Source organism: Bufo bufo, chromosome 10 (assembly GCF_905171765.1).
Source record: "Bufo bufo chromosome 10, aBufBuf1.1, whole genome shotgun sequence".
NCBI lineage: Eukaryota > Metazoa > Chordata > Amphibia > Anura > Bufonidae > Bufo > Bufo bufo.
Window position 1 is genome coordinate 11,147,477 of NC_053398.1, and position 25,475 is coordinate 11,172,951.

The 25,475-nt window shown below is 48.5% G+C and overlaps 1 protein-coding gene across 1 annotated transcript in view; it reads left to right on the top strand.

The window, feature by feature from the left end:
* The window catches only part of TTC17 (tetratricopeptide repeat domain 17), a 61,166-nt gene that overhangs the window by 22,402 nt on the left and 13,289 nt on the right, over positions 1-25,475 (top strand). The window contains exons 6-16 of the mRNA XM_040410646.1: positions 40-149; positions 1,646-1,811; positions 1,962-2,101; positions 2,192-2,352; positions 2,763-2,875; positions 5,286-5,423; positions 5,624-5,739; positions 9,461-9,629; positions 9,706-9,783; positions 15,907-16,131; positions 18,925-19,111. Coding sequence (XP_040266580.1) covers positions 40-149; positions 1,646-1,811; positions 1,962-2,101; positions 2,192-2,352; positions 2,763-2,875; positions 5,286-5,423; positions 5,624-5,739; positions 9,461-9,629; positions 9,706-9,783; positions 15,907-16,131; positions 18,925-19,111 — 1,603 coding nt within the window. The remainder of the gene's footprint in view (positions 1-39; positions 150-1,645; positions 1,812-1,961; positions 2,102-2,191; positions 2,353-2,762; positions 2,876-5,285; positions 5,424-5,623; positions 5,740-9,460; positions 9,630-9,705; positions 9,784-15,906; positions 16,132-18,924; positions 19,112-25,475) is intronic.

Consider the following 25,475-nt stretch of genomic DNA (forward strand, 5'->3'; position numbering starts at 1 on the left):
TATGTGTACCGAAACTAAAATAAACGGTCTGCCTTTCAGAATACAACTTCCTGGGTCTTGTATAACATGGCGTCATTGTATTGGAGAATAAAGAATGAGCCTTTCCACGTGGTCGAATGCGCCATGAGAGCGTTGCACTTTTCTTCAAGGTAATGCACGTTTTATGCCGGTTGATATTGAAGCACTGGGAGCAGCGTTCACGCATTATGTGCGTGCTTCATAAGCATTATAGCAAAGATGGCGCTGGTGCTGACGTGCATCGGGTAGAATCATCGTCTCTGCCATGTACATCTGCATGACAAAGGATGAAAGAGCCATGTTATTGGAACAGCCTGCAGACACATCTCAATGCTGTGTATTGGTTGACTTGCGTTTTACGTGGGCTCGTTTAAACGTGCTCTTTGCCGATGATTACTTTTGCTCATGATCTATGATGGGCTTGACTAGACATGAATATCAAAGGAGTATTCCCATCTTGTAAAGTGATGGCATATCACTTATGACCGGTCAGGGTGCAACCTCTGGGACCCCCACTGATTCTAAGGATGGATGGGCTGCAAAAGTGGCCCCTTTTCAGTGCTTCTTCCATAGCGGAACCCCGGCCACGCGTTCTTCAGGGAACTGAGACATAGCTCAATTCATGTGACTAGGGGCGGCTGCAGCCGAGTGGCCGGGAGTAGTACTGTGCTTGTAAAATCCGTGAAGAACGCTGCAACCCTTACATCCTCGTGAGTGGTGAGGGTCCCAGAGGTCACCCACTGATCATAAGGAATACACGATCGCTTTATAAGATGGAAATGTCCTTTTTTTATTGAGCTTTGAGAGGAAGAAAGGGTCATCAGGGAGTCCTGGGCACATACAGTAAGTTGAGGTGGCATGGACTTGCACATGCACTCATAACACGGTCCAAAAATGAAGTGTCCCCATATCAGTGCAAGTCCCCACTAATATTTGTGACAGTGGAGCTAAAAATAAAAATAAATAAAAAATCCAGCATTACTCCAGTGTCTAGCGGCATGTCCTGTTGCCTAGGTGTCCCCAGAACCATGAGAGTCCTGAGCAATTGTCTACTTTGAATACCCTTAACACCACCCCCTAACTTTTAGCAGGTGGACTGGGAAATCCAAAGCTGTGTCACTACAGATTTGTCCCCAGGGTGGGGTTTAGCTTATGGACCTAGTGGTGGTGTCCCGCTATAGCAAGGGGATTGTGGCTTATCACTCTGAGACCTGCACCTATTTCCAGAAAAGGCCCCTGGAAGTGAAGGAGAGCTCTTGGTGTGCTCTCCATTAATTTCTATGGGAGTGCACCTGGCTATTTTCGTCAATCCCATAGAAATGAATGGAGGACGGCCACTCGTGTGGCTGCTCTCCGCTCACTTCGGGGGGGGGGGGGGGGGGGGTCTTGTTCTGGAAATAGGCGTTGGGACTAACGCCTATCTGACTTTGGTGGTATATCCTAGCGATATGCCACCAATGTCTAAGATGAAAAAAAAACTTTAAGTGGGCAGATTTGTAGTTGGTGCGGGCACTGGCAGCTCTGAAAGCTATCTGAAACAGGCAATGACTCCTACAAGTGGTGGTCAATGGTGGACGTCGCTGAGATGGCGTCCGCTTTATTTATGGTGATTGTCCCTACCCTACAGGCACAACAAAGATATTGCACTTCTGAACATTGCGAATGTCCTGCACCGAGCCCATTTCTCGGCTGATGCTGCTATCCTGGTTCATGCTGCGCTCGATGTGTCTCCGGGGCTGGATGTGTCTACTGACTCCTTGGTCAGCCATTACACCCTGGGGAATATATATGCGGTGAGTATTTTAGGGTTGGTGTGACATCGGTGTCTCGTCCCATTTTGTTTTCTTTACTTGAGTCCTTTGTGAAAGCCATCATCTGATAATCCAGAAATTCTGATAGTCCCATCAACTAGCAGATGAACAATGAGACCATCTTTGTTGTAGATGTTGGGGGAGTATAATCACTCCGTATTGTGCTATGACCGAGTCCTGGAAACGCGTCCTTTCTTCTATGAGGCTGACAAACGGAAGAAGGCCGTCTTGTGCCAGCAAAAGCTGGAGCAGAAGTTGGAGGCACAGCACAGGTGAGTGTCCGCCCTGGGATGCTAGTATGGGGTCTGTGTATAAAGATGTGGGGGTGTTACGTTGTCTCTGCTTTATACATCTGCAACCAGGTCGCTCCAGAGGACTCTGAATGAGTTGAAGGAATATCAGAAGCAGCACGACCATTACCTGAGACAGCAGGAGGTTCTGGAGAAGCATAAGCTGATCCAGGAGGAGCAGATCCTCAGGAACATCATCCACGAGACACAAATGGCCAAGGAGGCTCAGCTAGGTAAAGCTGTAGAAAATGTAAGAGATACATGACCTCGGTTGGCAGCCCTGGGGAAAACATTGTCCTTAGGTGGGAACAGCTCCTCAAAACTAGAAATAACTGGAGAGAAAGAGGACGAGAAGGGCAGTGGCATGGCTGTCCGTCGGGATGGAGGGGTTGAGGATTGGCTGTCCTGCCAGAGGGAAGGCTTGGGAAGGGACCTTGCATACAATAGCTATACATATTAGATGAATGTTAGCTGAACCCCCCACCTATCTTATCTGTAGGGGGGTACGCTGACTCTAATTCATCATAGGGACAAAGATATCCTGATAGAATAAAGATGGGCATGTATGGCCGTGTAACCTGGTATTTGATGAATTGTCTCTCATTACTACGTTTAAAAATGAATTCTCTTCTGATTGTCTTAGGAAATCATCAGATTTGTCAAATCAGCAGCCGTAAGCACGTTCTGCACTGCCCGTGGGACTTGCCAGTACGTTACTACCGAGGAGATATCTTTGAAAACGTGGAGCATGTGTTGGTAAGGCCTGGAGAACAACGGGTTTAACAAGGCAATAAAGGTCACCGCTTTTTACTTGCTTTTCGTTATTTAACCCCCTAGACACATCATGAATAGGTTTACAGTTGCGCCCAGGATGTTCGCACGGGCACAGCAGGAGAGAGCTAGGCCCTTGCTGCAATGATTGGGATCTGATCCTGGTTGTTTATCTTTTTTTGGATGCTGTAGTCAATAGTGACCACATCGTCTAAGAAGCTGGACCAAGAGAGGTGGCTCCCCCCGCCTGCCCGTCAGCTCCCCACAACAGGATCATGGGGGTCCTGAAGGGCTTAACCACTTCTTTACCACTGTACAACTAGATACGTCGGCAGTAGAGTTTTTAAATATGGCGCTTGGAGTGGAGAGGGGCAATTTGATATATATTTTTTCAATCAAGGAAGGAATACCCGCGCTGCCGCCAAGAGCCAATGTCATTCTAAATAGCTCTAATTATAATCATGTCGCTGCTGGGTTCTACCCGGGTTATTGCCTATGTCCCGGTATTAGTGTGTAAAAACCCGCGCTGATAAAGATCGTATAGTCCGCTAAATGTATTTATTAGTCTCTCACAAGATTGAGCTGTAGCCGGTGAGAGTAGAGAGGGGAATGTGAATGAGGTGCGCGACAGGGGCGATATTATATCACATTCAATCAGTACTTGCCTCAATGATAATATGGGGGGGGCGATTCAAACCAAGCCGGGTTGTATCTGCTTCCCCGCTACCTCCGCAAGTGACTTCCAGGCTGCCGCAATGTAAATCTCGCAATAGGTCTTCAGCTACCTACAACTCGCATGTGCGGCGCCGACCGCTCGCACGCGCGGGAGAAAGCCGCGTTGTTGGATTTCCAGAGAGACGAGTCTTCAGTGTGACGTCACACACTGCAGATTACGGATGCCTCCTAGGTTCACTATTGCTTCCAACGTGTTTCGAAATCAGTGTGTGACGTCACACTGAAGAATAGTCTCCCTGGAAATCCAACAACGCGGCTCTCTCCCACATGTGCGAGCGGCCGGCCGGCGCCGCACATGTGAGTTGTAGGTAGCTGAAGACCTATTGCGAGATTTGCATCGCGGCAGCCTGAAAGTCCCTTGCGGAGGTAGCGGGGAAGCAGATCCAACCCGGCTTGGTTTGAATCGCCCCCCATATTATCATTGAGGCAAGTACTGATTGAATGTGATATAATATCGCCCTTCTTGAGCACCTCATTCACATTCCCCTCTCTACTCTCACCGGCTACGGCTCAATCTTGTGAGAGACTAATAAATACATTTAGCAGACTACACGATCTTAATCAGCGCGGGTTCAGAGCTACCTTTTTTTGATATATTTTTTTTTTTTTCGTCTATTCAATTCCCCCCCAAAAATTTTACGAAAAGTGATTAAAAAGTCATACACACCAAAATATTATCAATAAAAACTACAGATTGCCCTGTAAAAAAATAAGCCCTCGCACAGCTCCTTGGACAAAGTTATGGGGGTCAGAATATGGCAATGCAGATAAAAATAAATGTTTAAATTTTTTAAGGTATTATAAAACGAAAAACTATAAATTTTGAAATCACTGTAATGTAGTGAACTGGAGAATTTAAGGGAGCAGGTCAATTTTACCGCATTGGGAATGCACTAAAAACTAAGGGGGTCATTTACTATCCAGAAATACGCCTATATTAGACGTATTTTTGGCGCAAATGTTTTTTGCGCTGTAATCTGCGACTTTTCCCTGTTCACGCCAGAATCCCCTGAACTTCATGGTCGCTGTCATGGCACTTAACAGGTTGAACTTGGTGTTAGGTTCCCGTCTTACAGAGATCGCCTTGACGTGCAGCAGACGGGCTCAAATAGTTTTGTACAAAATTATTTGCCAAGCGTCTCTAATTTATAAGCATAGCTTTAGCAAAATAATAAATTTTTGTACTTTATTTGATTTGCAGAGTGCTGTTGCATTGTACGTTTTGTTCTAGGTTTAAAAAAGTTGTCCGGAAAGGGGATGGGTCTCATTTACCATTTTCGATGCCTGTTTTAGGTGTAGAAAATGGTCTAAATGTAAGACGGCAAAGAAGCCATCATACATTTAGAATCGGCGGTGGATACACCGAAATTATATAGAGGCCGGTGCCTGTACATCACTCCGGTGGGTCCACCACCAGCTATAGGGGATATTAAGACTAGCACTTAATAAATTACCCCCTAAACTCATAAAACTGTGGCAGACTTGCATTTTTCTTTTTTTCTATTCCACGCCATTTGAATTTTTTTCCAGCTTCCCACTACATTGTAAGCAATATTAAATGGTGGAATTAGAAGGAAGAATTTTTTTTCTGCAAAAAAACAAGTTTAATAAAAAATTCAATTAAAATAGTCCCTTGTAATATTTGTTTTTTGCCTTCCAGTTTGGTGATGACACTTCCTCAGCACCGATGACCTCTGTCACTTTAGACCTCCAGGCAAATCAGAGTATTCTGCTGCATCGCCCCCCGGTCTCACGTTCTGCAATAAAAGTTTGGGGTTTGGACGCAGCCGCGTTTCATGTAAGTTGCACAACATTAGTCCTGTTTTCTAGAGGGCGACTGTCAATAAAGCAAAGTATCATAAACGGATATTTGGTTCAAGAGGGCTTGTCACAAACTTCTGTAGCTTAGTTTTCCATTTTCTGCTTCAGCTGTGTTTGTTCTTTTACTATTATTGGTTAAATTTATATTTTCTGTGTTTTTACTATTATTTTATTTAGCAAGAAACAGACCATCTATGGCCCAAGAAGGCAGACTGTGCCAAAACGTTCCCAGCTGTGCCTCCACCTGAAGAGCTTCCAAAATACCACCTACCTCCCGGGCAGCCTGGTCTCAGGTGAGTCTAGGTGATGGAGTGTTGTCTGTGTTATTCTTAAGGGACACAAGCTTTAATCCTGGAGGAATCCAGCTCTGGATGCAGCATTTTACACCTTATCCCTTAGACATTTACATTTAAGTCGACTCTCTGAGAAGAGAAAGGGACACTTTTTTGCAGTCGCTCTGCACTCTCGCTTACTGAGTACAGAGTCCCAACTGTGCGGAGATAATACTCTATTACCACTAATGGATCAATAAATAACTTGTAGGGTACGGCTACTTTGGGTGGATACATTGCAGATTTTTCACAGTGCAATTGTATTCAGAAAATTGACAGTCTACAGAGGTCACAATAACGCCTGTGCAAGCGTCATAGACCGCCTGCACAGGCACTTTTACTGTTTGAAAAAAAGATTGATGCTTATAAACACACACAGGCTTTCACTGCACGTGATGAGCGAACTAGGTGCTGTGTAGTCTGTGGGAGCGACGTTCCTGTATGTGAGCCAGCAAAGGGAGCAGTACGGCAGAGGATGGGATCTTTAGCGCGTTTTTCCCGGAAGCACATGTGCGGGTTATTCCTGCAGGCCGTGCCGCGGCTGGTTCCTATCCACAAGTAGCTGCGCCTCGGATCCATGTTGGAAGTAAAGAGATGGCTGCCAGATACAAGTGATTGAGCGGTCACACATCCTTATTATGACCACATGCAATGTTATATAGGCAGTCTGCAGGCCATTATGTGTGCGCATAGGGCATAGATGCCTGCTCTAGTGAGGCGACTTAAAGGGGGCCTTTAAACATGGAATGTGTATCACATGTGTATCACTAGAGCTGACAAATCACAAAAAATGGGGCAGTGGTTCAGCGCTGCAACTTCTTCAAAGCTTTACCATATGCTCTGGTTTGGGCATTATGTCTAATACTGAACCCCACAGAGTGCAGCAGCCTGCTTTCTCATCATTTGTAGGGTACCAGTGACTGAACCCCATTGATCCCACATTTATTTAGTATTTTATTTATATAGCGCTTACATATTCCGCAGTGCTGTACAGACATTGCCTTCTCTCACCTCACTGCTTGTTCCCATTGGGCTCTCAATTTTTGAGTGTTGGGCACCTGGAGTACCCGGAGGAAACCCACGCAAATACGTGGGGTAACATCATGCTTGCCAACTCGACTGGAACGTCCGAGAAGCTCCCTAAAACAGAGAAGACTTCACAGATGATTTGGGAAGTCTCCCAGCACCTCCCAGCGAGCTACCCTAATTGTGTGGGGCACTATCCCTGTGTATGGCGGCACGGTTATGGAAGCCCTGTGTATGGCTCTGTTATGGTGGCATTGTTATGGCGGCCCTGTGCATGGCTCTGTTATGGCGGCCCTGTGCATGGCTCTGTTATGGCGGCCCTGTGCATGGCTCTGTTATGGCGGCCCTGTGCATGGCTCTGTTATGGCGGCCCTGTGCATGGCTCTGTTATGGCGGCCCTGTGCATGGCTCTGTTATGGCGGCCCTGTGCATGGCTCTGTTATGGCGGCCCTGTGCATGGCTCTGTTATGGCGGCCCTGTGCATGGCTCTGTTATGGCGGCCCTGTGCATGGCTCTGTTATGGCGGCCCTGTGCATGGCTCTGTTATGGCGGCCCTGTGCATGGCTCTGTTATGGCGGCCCTGTGCATGGCTCTGTTATGGCGGCCCTGTGCATGGCTCTGTTATGGCGGCCCTGTGCATGGCTCTGTTATGGCGGCCCTGTGCATGGCTCTGTTATGGCGGCCCTGTGCATGGCTCTGTTATGGCGGCCCTGTGCATGGCTCTGTTATGGCGGCCCTGTGCATGGCTCTGTTATGGCGGCCCTGTGCATGGCTCTGTTATGGCGGCCCTGTGCATGGCTCTGTTATGGCGGCCCTGTGCATGGCTCTGTTATGGCGGCCCTGTGCATGGCTCTGTTATGGCGGCCCTGTGCATGGCTCTGTTATGGCGGCTCTGTTATGGCGGCTCTGTTATGGCGGCCCTGTGCATGGCTCTGTTATGGCGGCCCTGTGCATGGCTCTGTTATGGCGGCCCTGTGCATGGCTCTGTTATGGCGGCCCTGTGCATGGCTCTGTTATGGCGGCCCTGTGCATGGCTCTGTTATGGCGGCCCTGTGCATGGCTCTGTTATGGCGGCCCTGTGCATGGCTCTGTTATGGCGGCCCTGTGCATGGCTCTGTTATGGCGGCCCTGTGCATGGCTCTGTTATGGCGGCCCTGTGCATGGCTCTGTTATGGCGGCCCTGTGCATGGCTCTGTTATGGCGGCCCTGTGCATGGCTCTGTTATGGCGGCCCTGTGCATGGCTCTGTTATGGCGGCCCTGTGCATGGCTCTGTTATGGCGGCCCTGTGCATGGCTCTGTTATGGCGGCCCTGTGCATGGCTCTGTTATGGCGGCCCTGTGCATGGCTCTGTTATGATGGCTCTGTTATGGCGGCCCTGTGCATGGCTCTGTTATGGCGGCCCTGTGCATGGCTCTGTTTGAATTGTCTGAACTTTCGTACTCTCTTTGGATAAAAATACTCCTTAAAAAATTTTTTTTACTTTTCCAGAAAAAATGTAGTGCGGCCTCTGATGGTGTATACAATAGCAGCAGAGGGGATGAGATTTCCATGATGGAACAAGCACATACTTTGACCTGCAGTGCGGCTTGTAAATCCACGGCACATCAATTTACGCTGCTGATTTATGCCGCAGGTTTCATCCCCTTGCAACGCAGAGGCTGAAATCTGCAGCAGAATCTCAGCAAACGCGATTTACGCTTTGTATTCCACATTTGATGCGGAATTTACTGCTTCAGAATTCTGGCAGATAACGATACATCTTCTCCTCTCCAGAAAATCTACACGGTCTCCATCCCCTTAAAACGAAGCATGCGTGGTCTCTGACAATACAGGGGAAGTGTAGTATAACCCATCTATTGAAGTCAAAAGGGCGGCTTGTGCCTGACATTTGCTGTGTACCTGAAGAGCTCCCAGCACATATGTCATAGGCGCTCATTTACCCAACGGAGGCCAAACAAGTGTCTTTTTGGCCACAGTCAGGCTGGTATATGTGGGTATACCTCTTTTAACATGGGGTCCTGTGGGTGATGGAGGACACTGCAATACACCGCTTGGAAGCTCCCTTACCGGACATGTGGACAAGGATTTAAATGCATCAATACTGAAGAGTCTGTTATTTTGGGATGTGTTTTTAGATTTTGTCTCACTTCAGCAAATGGAATTTATCATATAAGTAAAGTGATTACAAGCCACTTACTAATGTATTGTGATTGTCCATATTGTCTCCTTGCTGGCTGAATTCATTTTTCCATCACATTATACACGGCTCGTTTCTATGGTTAAGACTACCCTGCAATCCAGCAGCGGTGGTCGTGCTTCACAATAAAGGAAAAAGCACCGGCCCCTCTGGTGGCCGGGACTGTGGGAGTGCGCATGGGACGGCGCTTTATCTTATAGTGTGCAAGCACGGCCACTGCTGCCGGATTGCAGGGCGGTCGTAACCATGGAAACGAGCAGAGTCTAGTGATGGAAAAAATGATTTAAGCCAGCAAAGGAGGCAATATGATTAATAATAATAATACATCAGTAAGTGCCTTGTATTCACTTTGCCTGATAAATGCCAGTTGCCGAAGTAAGACAACCCCTTTAAGTGTAATACATGTCATGGATGCGTGAAGCCCTGAAGTGTTTGTCTTTGTATCGCCCATCTTGTAGTGTCAGCCCAGCTGTCTTGAAGCAGATAGATGCAGGAAGCGATCAGCTCACTCCAGATTGCACGTCCGTTCCGGAAATGGGCAAAAACGAGACTCTGCAGAGGCTGCTAATGGAGGTGGAAGGGCGGCTGGACCTGCAGCAGCTGAAACCAGACAGACATGCACAGCAGGTATATAGATGGGTCTCGCTGCTGTATACAGGACCACTCGCCATACAGTGTCTCAGTCATCTGTGTTTTCCTCCAGGCCCTGCAGTCTCTCATCAAAAACCTCAGCGTATCTGAAGATGAACTGAAGCTTTCTTTATATCACTCTCTTGCTCAGGTCTGTAAGATCCCGACCTCCTTCACGTTTAGTAGTAAAGGTGCATTTATGAAACTGGGAAAAACGCATTTTTATTAAGACTTTTCTCGCCCATATTCATTGGGGGACACAGAGACCGTGGTATAGCTCTGTCCTCTAGGAGGCGATGACACTAGATAAAGCTGTTAGCTCCCCCCCTGGCAGCTATACCCCCTCCAGCCTGGAGAGAGAGCTTCCGTTTTTTCTAGTGTTAATAGGAGGCAAGACCGGGATCTCCTGAAGATTTTTTTTACTTTATTTTTATTTTTTTCCTTCTTTTACAGATGGGAAAACAGTGGACGCCTCGCCTCCCTGTTCTCCCGGGGTCGAGTTGTGCCGGTCACCCGCACTGCTGCCTCCTCCACAGAAGACAAGGTGGACCAGCGCAGCCTCGCTCCCCTGCATCCCGCCAGCCAAGGGGTCACCCATCCAAGCCCCCCTTTTCCAGCGTCCTGCCACTACGGTGCCAGTAGCTGAAGGGGTGACCCTGCTGGACCAGAGGAGGGGTGAAGATGGCGGCAGGTAAGAGAAGAGAGGTGAGTACACGGGACTAGGTGAGTATGTTTAACCCTCTAGGTTGGTCTCCCCCTCCCTCGTGGTGGCAATAGTCTGCGAACAGACAGGGCTTCAGCATAGCCCAGCACCTGCAGCCATTCCAGCACCCCTGAAGCATTCCCCTCTGGCACAGGCCGTTTGGTTGATGATTTGAGAAGGACATAGGGGGTTAATATCTGCTGGGTCCGTATTAACATGCAGGGAGCGGAGCGCTACTCCCGCTCCCCGACAAGGCAGCATCTCCCAGGGGTCGTTTGGTTGATGACTTCTCCACCCCTTCGGGAGCGGACGCCGGGCGCGTCGCTCCGGAGGGGGTTAACAGCCCTGCGTTCGGCCAGCACCGCTTCGGTGCTCTGGCCGCGATTTTTGTCGCCCCGCTCAAAATATGGCGGCCAGCAGGGCATAGGGGGACCGAGAGCACCGCTGATCCGAGGCGCTCGGTCACACATGCGGAGGAGACTAGGTGGACTAAGTACAATGCAGCTTACCGCGCTCCTGCTCCCCGACACCTCCCACATTTACTCCCCTTGGAGCGGACGCCGACGCGCCGCTCTGGAAGGGGTTAACCGCAGCGCGATCGGCCATGCACCGCATCTGTGTTCTGGCCCGCGTTTTTTCTCTGCCCGGCCAGCGGGCTGAACGCCCCCAGTCAGTCCGGCCGGTCTGTGACATGGCCAGGGGGGGCAGGCACACTCTCTGAAAAGCCACGCAGCGGCTGAGGGGGCTCTCTGGTGCAAATTCTTCCCGCCCTTCTCCCCCTCCCCCAGTCACCTGCTGAGCCACCGGTCTTGAGACTGCCTTAACCCTTCATGGCCACCCAACATTCTTAGGCCGACACCTGATTATCTGGTGCTCTTCCCCCAAATGCACTGTGCATGAGTGGAGGATTTAACCCCTTCCCTGCCTCTCTTGTCTATAAGCCGGGTTCCTAGTTTAAAAAAAAAATAATAATTATAAAGGAAATGTGCGTCCTTACCGGTTCCCCTCCTCAGCCGCAGGGCCACCCGGTCTGTGTGGTTCCACGCTGGTCCGTGTCCTATCTCTGGTAAAGGGGACTTCGCATAGTTCCCAATCCGCCCTCCGGGGCCGTTTTGGTTGATGATTCTCCACCTGCGCAATCCGGTGACGGACCACTGCAGGATTCCAATCTGTCCTCCGGGGCCGTTTGGTTGATAATTCTCCACCTGCGCCATACAGTGGAGAACCTCTGGGATTCCCAATCCACCCTCCGGGGTTTCTTTGGTTGATAATGCACCGCCTTCGCAATCCGGTAGAGAGACCTCTGGGAGTTTCCGTTCCACCCTCGGGTGGTTTGGTTGATAAGTCCCCGCCTGCGCAGTCCACAACTGCCAGGGCGAGATTCTGAAGGGTAGCTCTATGTTCAAGCGAACCGCAGCAGGACATCTTTCTCCTCGAATATTTCCGCTCCCCCACTCTTCCTCCCTAAATCTTGCTCAGACACACCCTCCCTCACTGGGGGGGGGTCCGTCCAGGAAGGGGGGAGAATCTCTGATTCGGACCCTGACATGAGTCCGAAGCAATCTTCCAGAGATTGCGTCTAGGTGGCCAGCAGTACTGTCGTATGCATTACCCCCTTACTTAGGTAGAGTAACTGCACTACTTCAGGATTCAGTACCTGCCTTATACATTGTCCCCTGCCATAGGTGGACTAAGTACAATGACTTGGGGTTCGGCACCTGCCATATGCAGATCCATCGGTGGTGCTGTATGCATTACCCCCTTACTTAGGTGCACTATTGCACTCCACGGAGTACAGGACTCGCCATATGCGCTAGTTCTCGCCGTGGGCATTCGCCCCCCTTCATAGGTGGGGTATTCTCCCTACCACTGTCCAGTACTTGCCGTATGCTTACACCTTTCTAGGTAGCTAATTGCACAACCATTGAATACGGTTCCGACTGTCGCGCTATCCTTCCACATCACCGTGCTTCTGTCGCATTTCCCCCTTCCGCTAGTGATCCACTAACGGGGAATAACTAAACATCTTCAGATGCTGCAATTTTGTGGCACCACGGCTCTAGGTGCCTTTGCTCATTTCGCAAGAGAGCGTGGCTACAGTCGGTACTCGCAGGAGCCCGGCACTCTTACCATAGTGCTATATGGATGCCACCAGTGGACACGGTGGCTATTCCTCATGGCATCCTTCCTTTTGGTGCTGGTTTTGCGCATGATTAGAACATCTTCTGTCTTCCCAGGGGGTTCCTAGCATCACTTGTGTGTCCTACAGACCCCCCATCTCCATGGGCCTCCGTTGCTCCAGTCGGTCCTGATATTGTCCGCAGCTTTACGTAATACATACTCCGTTGCACATATCTAGTGAGTACGTTCCAGCGAGTCGACTTTATTTTTTTTTTTCACTGACTTCGTATTCTCTATCCACCACTCCCCCTTCTCTGGAGAAGTGGTTATGCTGGCAACTCTGGTTTAGCTCCTACAGCTTGTTTTCCTCCCACAGGTCCAGCTTTTCGCTAATGTTCGAGTTCATGGTCGCTGCAGTGGGACATCCCCCTCTGGTAGGGGCCCTACCCTGGAGCTAGCTTGGCAGTTGCACCTGTTCAGCGCCCTTCCAGGTAGAATTTTTAAGGTTAGCTCCACGTAACTGGGGCAGTGTGGCACGTGGCTTCTACGGATAGTATCAGGCCTCCCCCTCAGTTTTCCGCTGACGGGGCAAGCGCTGGCTACCACTGTGGTAGCGGTATTACGTTTCCACTACATGCTTGGGTTCTTACTGCACAGCCCTTCGCTAGGCAGTGGACTCTTTAGCACCGGATTTGGTGGCTTCTACGGGTGTTCCCTCCTCTGCTGGGATATGGGGCTAGCAATGCAGTGTGACTTCCCTTGCCTGGCTTCCTTCTCAGGCGGAGTTTTTTGCACGGCCACTTGATCCTTGGCTACTTCTGTATAGCGTTGGTCTTAGACAGGGTATGGGTTTAGACCTAGCCTATTCTTCTCCTGTCTTTTCCTCCTCTGGCTCATGGCTCATAGTCACCCTGTATGCCTTGGTAGTTCCTACGTTGCTACCTTCCCTCACCTGCGTTACATGGGGTATTCGTTTGGTGGCTTTCCATTCCAGACACGATCCGGTTCCAACTGGTGGGCTGTGGCGCACTCCACATTCTTCCTCCTACAGGGACTCTTCCATTGGTCCGGGTGTGCTAACGGTATCTACACAAAAGCTTCCCACCTTTCTCTCCAGAGCCAGAGTTCCGAAAGCATGCGCCATGGAGGCCCTGATTCTCCTTGGTGGGAGTCCGTCGTCCCCCATGCGTTTCTTCCCCTCCTTCTCAGGGTTCTACGGAAGATCCGGATGGGGGACATTCAGACATATCCTAGTCGCTCCCAACTGACCCGTCGCGCTTAGTACGCCGACCTTGTTCTCCTGGAGACGTCCCTTGGTCACTGCCGCTCAGACGTCCTTCTTTCAAGGGGTCCGTTCTTACATGACCATTTCAATGACGGCGTGGCTAGTGAGACCGCCGTTCTGACGTGGAGAGGGTTTTCGGCAGATGTCTTCCGAACTATGATTCAGGCCAGGAAGCCTTCATCGCCCAGGATCTATTATGGGATCTGGAGGTCCTTCCGGGGCTTCTATGAAGCCGAGACATCCCCTCACTTGGTGGTTTTCTCTCTCCTACTTCTACTTTCAGGGTTGGACCTTGGTTTAGCCCTTGGTTCCTTGATGGGTCAGGTGTTGGCGCCTCTGTCTTGGGACAGCTTTCCAGCGTCCTCTGGTTCCCCTGGTGCCCATGGGAATCTTCCTTCAAGGAGCGGCACATACGGTTCCTCTGTACCGTCCTTACAGCCTTGGGATCTGAATATAGTTCTCTCAGCGTTCCAGTCTTCTCCCCTGGAGCCCTTGCGGGAGTTCTCACTCCGGCTCCTGTCGTAGGGGTAGTTTTTTTCTGTGGCTATCACATCCCTCAGGCGGGTGTCTACGTGGGGGCGCTCTCTTGCAAGATCCCCTACTTGGTTCTTCCAAGGCTAAGGCGGTTCTCCGGCCCATTCCTTTTCCCGAAGGTGGTCTCTGACTTCCATATCAATGAAGTAATTGTCCTTCCTTCACGGTCCCTTCCTTCGCACCCTACGGAAGGGAGTTACATTATGGACGTTGTCAGTGCTCTACTCATTATTAGCAGCCCCCAGTCCCTCTCGGCGTACAGACCCCCCCCCCCCCCCTTTTTCTCTCAGGAGCGTCCTTGCTGGGGATTGGTGGCCTCCAAAGGGCGATTGCACGTTGGATTTGGTCTGCAAGTGCTGCAGCTTACCGCGCTCGGAGCAGGGTTCCGCTGGCTCACTCTCCCAAAGCAATGGGCGCTTCTTGGGCTAGGAGGAATCGCTCTTCGGCTGCGCAGTTGTGTAAGGTGGCTCTGGTCCTCCTTACACATGTTCACAAGAAATTACCAGGTGCATACTTATGCATCGACGGTCGCTGTGTGGGCCGCGTGGTCTTGCAGGCGACAGTTCTTGCTCCATGGGTCTGTGGTTCCCCCCCCCCCCCCCCCCTTCCCGACGACTGCTCTCGGACGTCCCACGGTTCCTGTGTCCCCCAATGAATATGGGCGAGAAAACGAGATTTTGTAAAACTTACCAGTAAAATCTCTTTCTCGCTCTTCATTGGGGGACACAGCACCCACCCAGTATTGTTGTTCAGGTTCGGTTCTTGGCATTGTTGCTGTTCCACGCTTTTACGTTGGTTTACTTGCTTCTCACAAACTGAAGCTCTCTCTCCAGGCTGGAGGGGGTATAGCTGCCAGGGGGGGAGCTAACAGCTTTTACTAGTGTCAGCGCCTCCTAGAGGACAGAGCTATACCCACGGTTTCTGTGTCCCCCAATGAAGAGCGAGAAAGAGATTTTACTGGTAAGTTATACAAAATCTCGTTATTTGGGTAGCGAGGTAAAGGGGCTTTCTGCATTTTCCCTTGGATAGGCTGTTGGTGTATGACCACTGATCAACAAAGCAAAGGGTAGTGGCACGTCCACTATAGTACCCTGCATAGTAGAGTCCAAACAAGTGCCTGGTACCGTAGCTCAGCGCCATTCACTTGTAAGAGCAACCACCCAAGAATGGACCTCACTGTGCCAGTTATTTATTTCATGTTGCTTATGGGTCGCCAACCTGTTAGCAGCGTTGTACGTCAGCAGTGCTTGTCCCCAGTGGGGTTCACAGTCTAAATTTGCTATCTCTGATACACACAATAGAGCCAGTTTTCTATCCGGGTTATGTACACTAAGGCAAATTCATAGGAAGCAGCATGGTTTTGGTGTGGGAGAGGAAACCAGACTGTGGTGCTCCAGCAGGAGCCCCTGCCCTTTTGGTTCTGCTGATCGCTGTGGGTCCCGGGGGTCCTGCCATCAGCTTAAAATCCCTAAAACCCCTTCTGTGATGCTCCACACTGTTTACGTGGACAGGGATTCAGGTAACGTTCTGGTCATTGGTAAAATAATCCAGGTTTAACAACAAGGTTCAGTATTTCTGTTACCCGATGCATGGAATAAGGAACCTGGTTTAACGGGTCTCTTCTCTTTTAGCCAGCGGGGCCTGTGTGGTCCGTCCTGAACGAGGCCGCTCTGTACTGGCGAGCCGTAGGAAACTGTACACAAGCCATCGCCTGCCTGCGCAGGGCACTGAACCTGGCTCCAGCTCAACACCAACATATTCCACTGGTGAACCTGGCCAACTTACTAATGCACCACGGGCTTCACCTGGACGCCAGCAAATTATTGGTACAAGCAAGGTCCTTAGATCGCTCTGAGGTGAGTAAAGATGGATGTCCTCTTTTGACAGTATTTTGTTGCAACTTTCTCATTCATCTAAATGGGGCTTGCAGAAATCCGTGCACCTGTTACAGAAATAACCCCATATGAACAGATCTGAAATCTCTGCAACAAATCTGACTTGTCGGAACTCTCCCTAAGGCCATGTTCACACAGCGGCTTTTCCAAGTGGATTTTGGTGCGTTTTCTGCATCAAAATCCACAAGGGAAACACTCTCAATCCTCTTGTTGTAGTTCATATGGAACCATTTTTTTCCTGTACATGGGATGGAAATCTGTGTCAAAGATAGATAGATATATATACACTGCTCAAAAAAATAAAGGGAACACAAAAATAACACATCCTAGATCTGAATTAATTAAATATTCTTCTGAAATACTTTGTTCTTTACATAGTTGAATGTGCTGACCACAAAATCACACAAAAATAAAAAAATGGAAATCAAATTTTTTAACCCATGGAGGTCTGGATTTGGAGTCACACTCAAAATTAAAGTGGAAAAACACACTACAGGCTGATCCAACTTTGATGTAATGTCCTTAAAACAAGTCAAAATGAGGCTCAGTAGTGTGTGTGTGGCCTCCACCTGCCTGTATGACCTCCCTACAACGCCTTTGCATGCTCGCGATGAGGTGGCGGATGGTCTCCTGAGGGATCTCCTCCCAGACCTGGACTAAAGCATCTGCCAACTCCTGGACAGTCTGTGGTGCAACGTGACGTTGGTGGATAGAGCGAGACATGATGTCCCAGATGTGCTCAATTGGATTCAGGTCTGGGGAACGGGCGGGCCAGTCCATAGCATCAATGCCTTCATCTTGCAGGAACTGCTGACACACTCCAGCCACATGAGGTCTAGCATTGTCTTGCATTAGGAGGAACCCAGGGCCAACCGCACCAGCATATGGTCTCACAGGGGGTCTGAGGATCTCATCTCGGTACCTAATGGCAGTCAGGCTAACTCTGGCGAGCACATGGAGGGCTGTGCGGCCCTCCAAAGAAATGCCACCCCACACCATTACTGACCCAATGCCAAACCGGTCATGCTGGAGGATGTTGCAGGCAGCAGAACGTTCTCCACGGCGTCTCCAGACTCTGTCACGTCTGTCACATGTGCTCAGTGTGAACCTGCTTTCATCTGTGAAGAGCACAGGGCGCCAGTGGCGAATTTGCCAATCTTGGTGTTCTCTGGCAAATGCCAAATGTCCTGCACGGTGTTGGGCTGTAAGCACAACCCCCACCTGTGGACGTCGGGCCCTCATATCACCCTCATGGAGTCTGTTTCTGACCGTTTGAGCAGACACATGCACATTTGTGGCCTGCTGGAGGTCATTTTGCAGGGCTCTGGCAGTGCTCCTCCTGTTGCCCTCCTACGGCCTCCTCCACGTCTCCTGATGTACTGGCCTGTCTCCTGGTAGCGCCTCCATGCTCTGGACACTACGCTGACAGACACAGCAAACCTTCTTGCCACAGCTCGCATTGATGTGCCATCCTGGATAAGCTGCACTACCTGAGCCACTTGTGTGGGTTGTAGACTCCGTCTCATGCTACCACTAGAGTGAAAGCACGGCCAGCATTCAAAAGTGACCAAAACATCAGTCAGGAAGCATAGGAACTGAGAAGTGGTCTGTGGTTACCACCTGCAGAACCACTCCTTTATTGGGGGTGTCTTGCTAATTGCCTATAATTTCCACCTGTTGTCTATCCCATTCGCACAACAGCATGTGAAATTGATTGTCACTCAGTGTTGCTTCCTAAGTGGACAGTTTGATTTCACTGAAGTGTGATTGACTTGGAGTTACAATGTGTTGTTTAAGTGTTCCCTTTATTTTTTTGAGCAGTGTATATCTAGCAACATGTTCATTCTTGGTGCAGACTCCACATCAAAATCCACACAAAGTTTGGAGTTTAGAAGTGATGCGGATATCGCACTAATAAAACCGCATGAACACCGCTAAATCCTATGGGACTGGACTTGGCTCAGGAAAGATGGCCGCCCCCATAATCATAATTGTTAAATCTTCATTTTATTCTTTTAATATCATAATAATATCTTCATTTAATTTTTGGGGGTCAATGTGACAAAAAAATGCTGGCGTTTTGTGTTTGTTTATGGCAACCACTGTGGGCTTAGATAACAAGGTAATTGTTGCAGACCCGGCAATACCAATCATGGTGCCATATTTTGTGTTAATAACTTTTTAAAGCATTTTAAATGGGGAAATTATTTTTTTTTTTTTCATTTTCTTTTGTAATATCTTTACGTTAAAAAAAAATTTAAATATTTTTTTTTTTTTTTTTTTTTAGCATTTTTAGTTTAGTCCTGCTTGGGGGGACTTGAACTGCTATCAGCCTGATCGCTGGCTATCCAGGCCTAATGGGTGCACTAAGATGACAGACTTTGATATTATTAGGCCCCGACTACCATGATTTATTAGGCCTTGTGCACACGGCCGTGTCCATATTTCAGTCCGAAAGAAACGGATATGCAACGTATGGATAGTATTTGCGTGCGTTTTGCATTTTTCTAACTCCCATCATTAGAAAGGGCTGTTCTCATCCGCAAATACCTACATGAATAGGACCCGTGCCGCAATTTGCAGATTGGGTGCACGGATCTGGCACAGAAATGCATGGGCAAAAAAAAAAATAAGTACAGCACCCTGAAACTAATATGGCCGTATGCATGAGGCCTTACACAGATGCTGGATTAGACATCCACTGACTGTATATATGTCTGTACATAGAACTAATGCAGTATATTCTGTTTCCAGCCTCTGACGTTGCTGAGCCTGGGCAACGCGTACCTGGCGCTCAAGAACCTGTCTGCCGCTCTACGAGTCTTCCGTGATGCTCTGGATCTGAACAGAGGATGCCCAGAGTGCACAGACAGCCTGCAAATGATCCGGTGCCTGCAGCTGTACCCGCTCCTGTACAATGCCACCTCCTCCGCGTGCAGCGGTAAGCAAACAGCCGCGCATCCGCTCACAGATGCGCTAAACCTATAACGTTTCGTTTGCTGTTGATTCTCACTGGTGAATACGAATAAATGCTTCAAAAACCAATTACTACTTGTTCATGACTTCATAGGTTTCGGTAGTTCTTAGGGAGGGGGGGCGCTGTATAGTACATCAGGGTCGTCAGCTGCTGTATTCTCATAAAGGAGCATTCCCACCTGTGCATTTATGGGCTACTCCATGTCTTATCCCAAGAATGGTCCCCCAACTTCACCGTGCATGCGCAGTCCTCTCCATTCACTTCTATGCACGCTCACTCGGCTCCTTTCAGAACTCCTGTAGAAGTGAACGGAGAAAGCTGTGCATCCTCTCCATTCACAGCGGGGTGAAATGGGACCCCATTCTGAAGTTAGGGGCCTGTCCTCTGGGACCTGCTCCTATCATTCAAAACAGGGATGCCCAACCTGCGGCCCTCCAGTTGTTGCAAAACTACAACTCCCAGTATGTCTGGACAGACAGCCTACAGCTATGAGGGCATGCTGGGAGTTGTAGTTTTGCAGCAGCTGGGGGGCCGCAGGTTGGGCATCCCTGATTCAAAACATACACAGTGGGCTCCCTCTTGTGGTGGCTGCAGAGAACTGCTGTTTGCATTTTCCTTCTCTTGAAGAAACATTTAGTCACATCGATGTGATTTTACTGCAACCATCATGAAGGAGGTGCTGCTGCTGCTGCTGGTCACACGTTTTCCATGCTGTGGGTAGTATTAAAGGGGTTTTCGCCTCAACATTTTTGGCATATTGCTAGGATATGCGAGATAGGTGTGGGTCCCTCCTGTGAGACACGCTTCTATCTCCAGAGTGGTTCCCCAGAAGCGAATGAAAGCACCCTGCGCACGCGCTGCCCCCCTCCACATTGTGAAAACGGTCCATAGCCGTGAATAGAGAGGATGCCGCGCATGCACAGTTTCTTTCTCCTTCACTTCAGGTGCCCCGTTCTGGAGATGGCGGCAAATCTCAGAGGTGGGACCAGGACCTATGTGACATCCTGGTATTATAGCAATGATGTAAGGCACTCGCTCATCTGGGATCATGTGGATATATAATCGCAATACGAATTAAAACACTATTAACAAACAATAAAAATGCTAAAATCAATTGTGTTATACCAGTTGGATCAAACCAGTGTTATCCTGCTTAAAATAAAATCAGACTCGGTGCACAAATAAAAAAGTGGCTACTAAAAGGATGGAAATCCAATTAAAATTACACCCACTTGTAGCTTCTGAGAGATCTGTGTAAAGTATATTCGGAACTTGCTGCAAAGTTATCTTCACGTGTCTGAGGATTCCTATGCATAGGGAGTCCCCACTTAGATGCGGTTAGTCACGGTTCATTTTAATCAGGATAACACTGGTTTGATCCAACTGGTATAACACAATTTATTTTAGCATTTTTATGGTTTGTTAATAGTGTTTTTTAATTCGTATTGCGATTATAATAAATATGTATCCACATGAGCCCAGATGAGCGAGTGCCTTACCTCATTACTATAATACCAATTAATACCCAAATCTCAGACCGGGTGGGTCTATTTGTATAGTGCGCCTTATCCGTATCGATCAACAGGAGAGCCACCTTAATCTATTCTTTTACATTACCTACAGTGGATAGAAGTCTACACGCCCCTGTTAAAATGTCAGGTTTCTGTGATGTAAAAAAATGAGACAAAGATAAATCATTTCAGAACTTTTTCCACCTTTAATGTGACCTATAAACTGTACAACTCAATTGAAAAACAAACTGAAGTCTTTTAGGTGGAGGGAAGAAAAAATATAAAAATAAAATAATATGGTTGCATAAGTGTGCACACCCTTAAACTAATAGTTGAAGCACCTTTTGATTTTATTCCAGCACTCAGTCTTTTTGGGTATGAGTCTATCAGCATGGCACATTTTGACTTGGCAGGTTTCGCCCACTCTTCTTTGCAAAAACCCTCCAAATCTGTCAGATTGCGAGGGCATCTCCTGGGCACAGCCCTCTTCACATCACCCCACAGATTGTCAATCGGATTCAGGTCTGGGCTCTGGCTGGGCCATTCCAAAACTGTAATCTTCTTCTGGTGAAGCCATTCCTTTGTTGATTTGGATGGATGCTTTGGGTCGTTGTCATGCTGAAAGATGAAGTTCCTCTTCATGTTCAGCTTTCTAGCAGAAGCCTGAAGGTTTTGTGCCAATATTGACTGGTATTTGGAACTGTTCACAATTCCCTCTAAGGTTAACTAAGGCCCCAGTTCCAGCTGAAGAAGAACAGCCCCTTGGCATGATGCTGCCACCACCATGCTTCACTGTGGGGATGGGGTTCTTCTGGTGATGGGCAGTGTTGTTTTTGGGCCAAACATATCTTTTGGAATTATGGCCAAAAAGTTCCACCTTGGTTTCATCAGACCATAACACCTTTTCCCACATGCTTTTGGGAGACTTCAGATGTATTTTTGCAGAATGTAGCCTGGCTTGGATGTTTTTCTTGGTAAGAAGAGGCTTTCGTCTTGCCCCTCTACCCCATAGCCCAGACATATGAAGAATACTGGAGATTGCTGTCACATGTACCACACGGCCAGGACTTGCCAGATATTCCTGCAGCTCCTTTAAAGGGAGTCTGTCACCAACCTGACCCATTTTAAACCGATCACATAGTTCAGTGGGACACAAAGACATGACACAGATGTTACCTTTGTTTCGTTTTTCAGATCATCCAAATCCCCCAAAAAGTCATTTTTATGATATTCTAATGAGCCGTCGCAAGTGCCCAGGGGCGGAGAGTTTGCTGAAAGTGCCCAAGTTCCCCCGCCTCATTCGCGCCTAACTCCGCCTCTCAGTAAACTCCGGCCATATGTGACCTCATATATCCCTATAGGCCGTTCACGCATCGCTCCCGGGCATGCGCAGTGTTCTGCCCACAGTGGGAAGAGGCACAGAGATGTGCAGTGCGCATGCGCCACTTACTGGTGTAAAATCGGCGCATGCGCACTGCATATCTCTGTGCCTCTGTGATGCGTGAACGGCCTATAGGGAAATATGATGTCACAGGGCCACAGGGCTGGCCGGAGCTTACTGAGGGGCGGAGTTAGGTGCGAATGAGGCGGGGGAACTTGGGCACTTTCAGCAAACTCTCCGTCCCCGGGCACTTGCGATGGCTCATTAGCATATCATAAAAACGACTTTTCGGGCGATTTGGATGATCTGATAAACAAAACAAAGGTACCATCTGTGTCATGTCTTTGTGTCCCACTGACCTATGTGATCGGTTTAAAACCGGTCAGGTTGGTGACAGAATCCCTTTAATGTCGGCCTCTTGGTCGCCTCCCAGACCAGTTTTCTTCTTGTCTTTTCATCAGTTTTGGAGGGACGTCCAGTTCTTGGTGATGTCACTGTTGGGCCATATTTCCTCCACTTGATGATGACGGTCTCCACTGTGTTCCATGGTAGATCTAATGCCTTGGACATTCTTTTGTCCCCTTCTCCTGACTGATACCTTCTAACAATGAGATCCCTCTGATGCTTTGGAAGCTCTGTGGACCGTGGCTTCTGCTGTGGGATGCGACTAAGAACATTTCAGGAAAGACCAACTAGAGCAGCTGAGCTTTATCTGGGGTTAATCAGAGGCACTTTACATGATGGCCGGTGTATGCTGACTCCTATGTAACAGGATTCTGAATGTGATTGCTTCATTCTGAACACAGCGACATCCCCAGTTATAAGAGGGTGTGCACACTTATGCAACCACATTATTTTAGTTTTTTTTGTTTTCTTCTCTCCACCTAAAATATTTCAGTTTGTTTTTCCATTGAGTTGTGCAGTTTATAGGTCACATTAAAGGTGGAAAAAGTTCTGAAATGATTTATCTTTGTCATTTTTTTTACATCACAGAAACCTGACATTTTAATAGGGGCGTGTAGACTTTTTTTATCCACTGTATGTGACATACTGGCGATATGGAACATGTGTAAAAGCGGGAAAACCCCTTTAAATGTGGGTCGCACATATTGAGGACTATGCAATGGACAGGCCAGGCTGCAAAAGTGAGAACTGCTGTTTCCATGGGCATATTGAAAGGGGGTGTTGCGGTGAGACCGCCCCTTTAAAGTCAGCGGTGGTCCTTGCACCCTCTCAGTAGTGTGTCAGTGCTTTGTGTTGTGTACACGGACTGACGGCGTTCTGTATGGCTGCCGTATCAATGTAACCGGGATAGAAACGCGCAAGGTATGCCCTAATGGTGGTCTTACCATTGAAAGGGTCCACCACCTCCAAATGTCAGAATTGGTACAAACTGATGTGTAATGACTAATGAGACTCTAAAACGGGTTGCTCCTCTCCCCCAAAAAGTGACCACCTCTGCCGCTGCGTCCTCGTCTGTGCCGGCACTGAAAGCAGTCAGCGCATGCGCCTATACAGGCAGTGTAGTCTTCTGTACCCGCTCATGCGCTAAACATTTCGCCACCGGTGGTGAGTAGGTCTGTTTGGTAAATCGAGTGACCTCGGCCATTTTGTTATAACGGTGTCGTGCTGTTCCTGTGTTATTCCTCCTAGAAATTGTGAATTTAGGTAGGAATCGTCAATAAATCATGTATTTATTCTTAAATACTTAGAAGAGCAGCCGCGCAGTTAGAGTAACGAGAAAAGATGCTCCAGAATTGACTTATTAAGAGGAACGTGGTTGTGAGAAGAGACGAGGGCTCCTCTTTTGTCGCCGGTCAGGTCCCTTTCAGTCGATGCATGTTTCCCACTGGAAATAACAATTCTGGAGCATCTTTCTTTCGACATTGGTGCTTTGCCGTTCATTTTGTTGTTCCTCCTGGAAATGTATGACTCTTGGCAACTGGGCATTGCTACCCCCCTTGTCTGTAAGGTGACTCTTTATACAGTTTAACACTGTCAGCGCTAATTGGGCGTTGTCCGACTGTGCAGTTACACGCCATATTGACAGGGAGAAAACTAACATCCAGTTGTCCATACTTTTCCAAGAGGAATAACAGAGGGCTGGCAATATAAGCTGCTCCAGAATGGGGAATACAAGTATTTTAATAAATCAGACCTTGCCAGGAAAAGGTCCTCTTAAAGTGAATCGGGCTGAGATGCGATACCAGACACAGCCACATTGACGTGAGGGGCGCCGTTTGGCAGACAATTTTGAAAATTTCTATCTGGATCTTTCTGTTACACCAACGCTTCTATGCCTCTGTATTACAATATGCAACATGGCTGTTCACTGTGGCTGACCGTGTGAGACTACAAGTCCCAGCATGGCGTACGGCGAGAGAGCCGTGGGACTTGTGGTTGCTGAGCTGCGGTGTCTTTTCCATTGTCCTCTCTGCGCTCTCCTTCACCGCCATCCCCTCCCTCTCCGGCTCGTGATCTCTGCTGGAGACAGCGCTATCTGAGGCCATTATTAATATTCGGGGCACGGCGGCCTCTCTATATGTAGCAGCAGAGCGCCGTGTGTGAGAGGCATCAGTAATCACATTTTCTAGTCTCTCTTATCTGCACGCGGGGCTGGAGAGTTAAATTTAGCTCAGTGTTTGGGCCCCGAGAGCGGAGGGAAGTCACTTCTGCTTCCACGTCACAAATTGAGCCGCAGCCAGTGACAGAAGGGGAAAGGAGCGGCACAGGGGAGCCGCAGCCGTCGCATCGAAAATAAGCAGAACCCCTTTAATTATTGAGCAGGCTATTTAGAGCTCAGCTCCCCGTGTGCTGCACGATGTACGTCGTATGCACCCGTCCCCACCCCTACGTGATGGCCTGGTAGGTGCTCAGTCGTCACAGAGCCAAGGGTGTCACAGCCGGGAAATGGCTACGAAAGGGTCAACCCAGGGGGCAACTGAGGACGAAGAATGCTGTATGGCCAAGTGTTACAATCTGTATCTTATAATACCACCAAATACATCGGAAAATGCTCCAATCTGTTCTGGTTCATATTAGTTATATTGATTCTATTCCTGTACATAGGAGCAGTATTATAGTAGTTATATTCTTGTACATAGGAGGCAGTATTATAGTAGTTATATTCTTGTACATAGGAGGCAGTATTATAGCAGTTATATTCTTGTACATAGGAGCAGTATTATAGTAGTTATATTCTTGTACATAGGAGCAGTATTATAAGTAGTTATATTCTTGTACATAGGAGCGGTATTATAGTAGTTATATTCTTGTACATAGGAGCAGTATTATAGTAGTTATATTCTTGTACATAGGAGCGGTATTATAGTAGTTATATTCTTGTACACAGGAGCAGTATTATAGTAGTTATATTCTTGTACATAGGAGCAGTATTATAGTAGATATATTCTTGTACATAGGAAGCAGTATTATA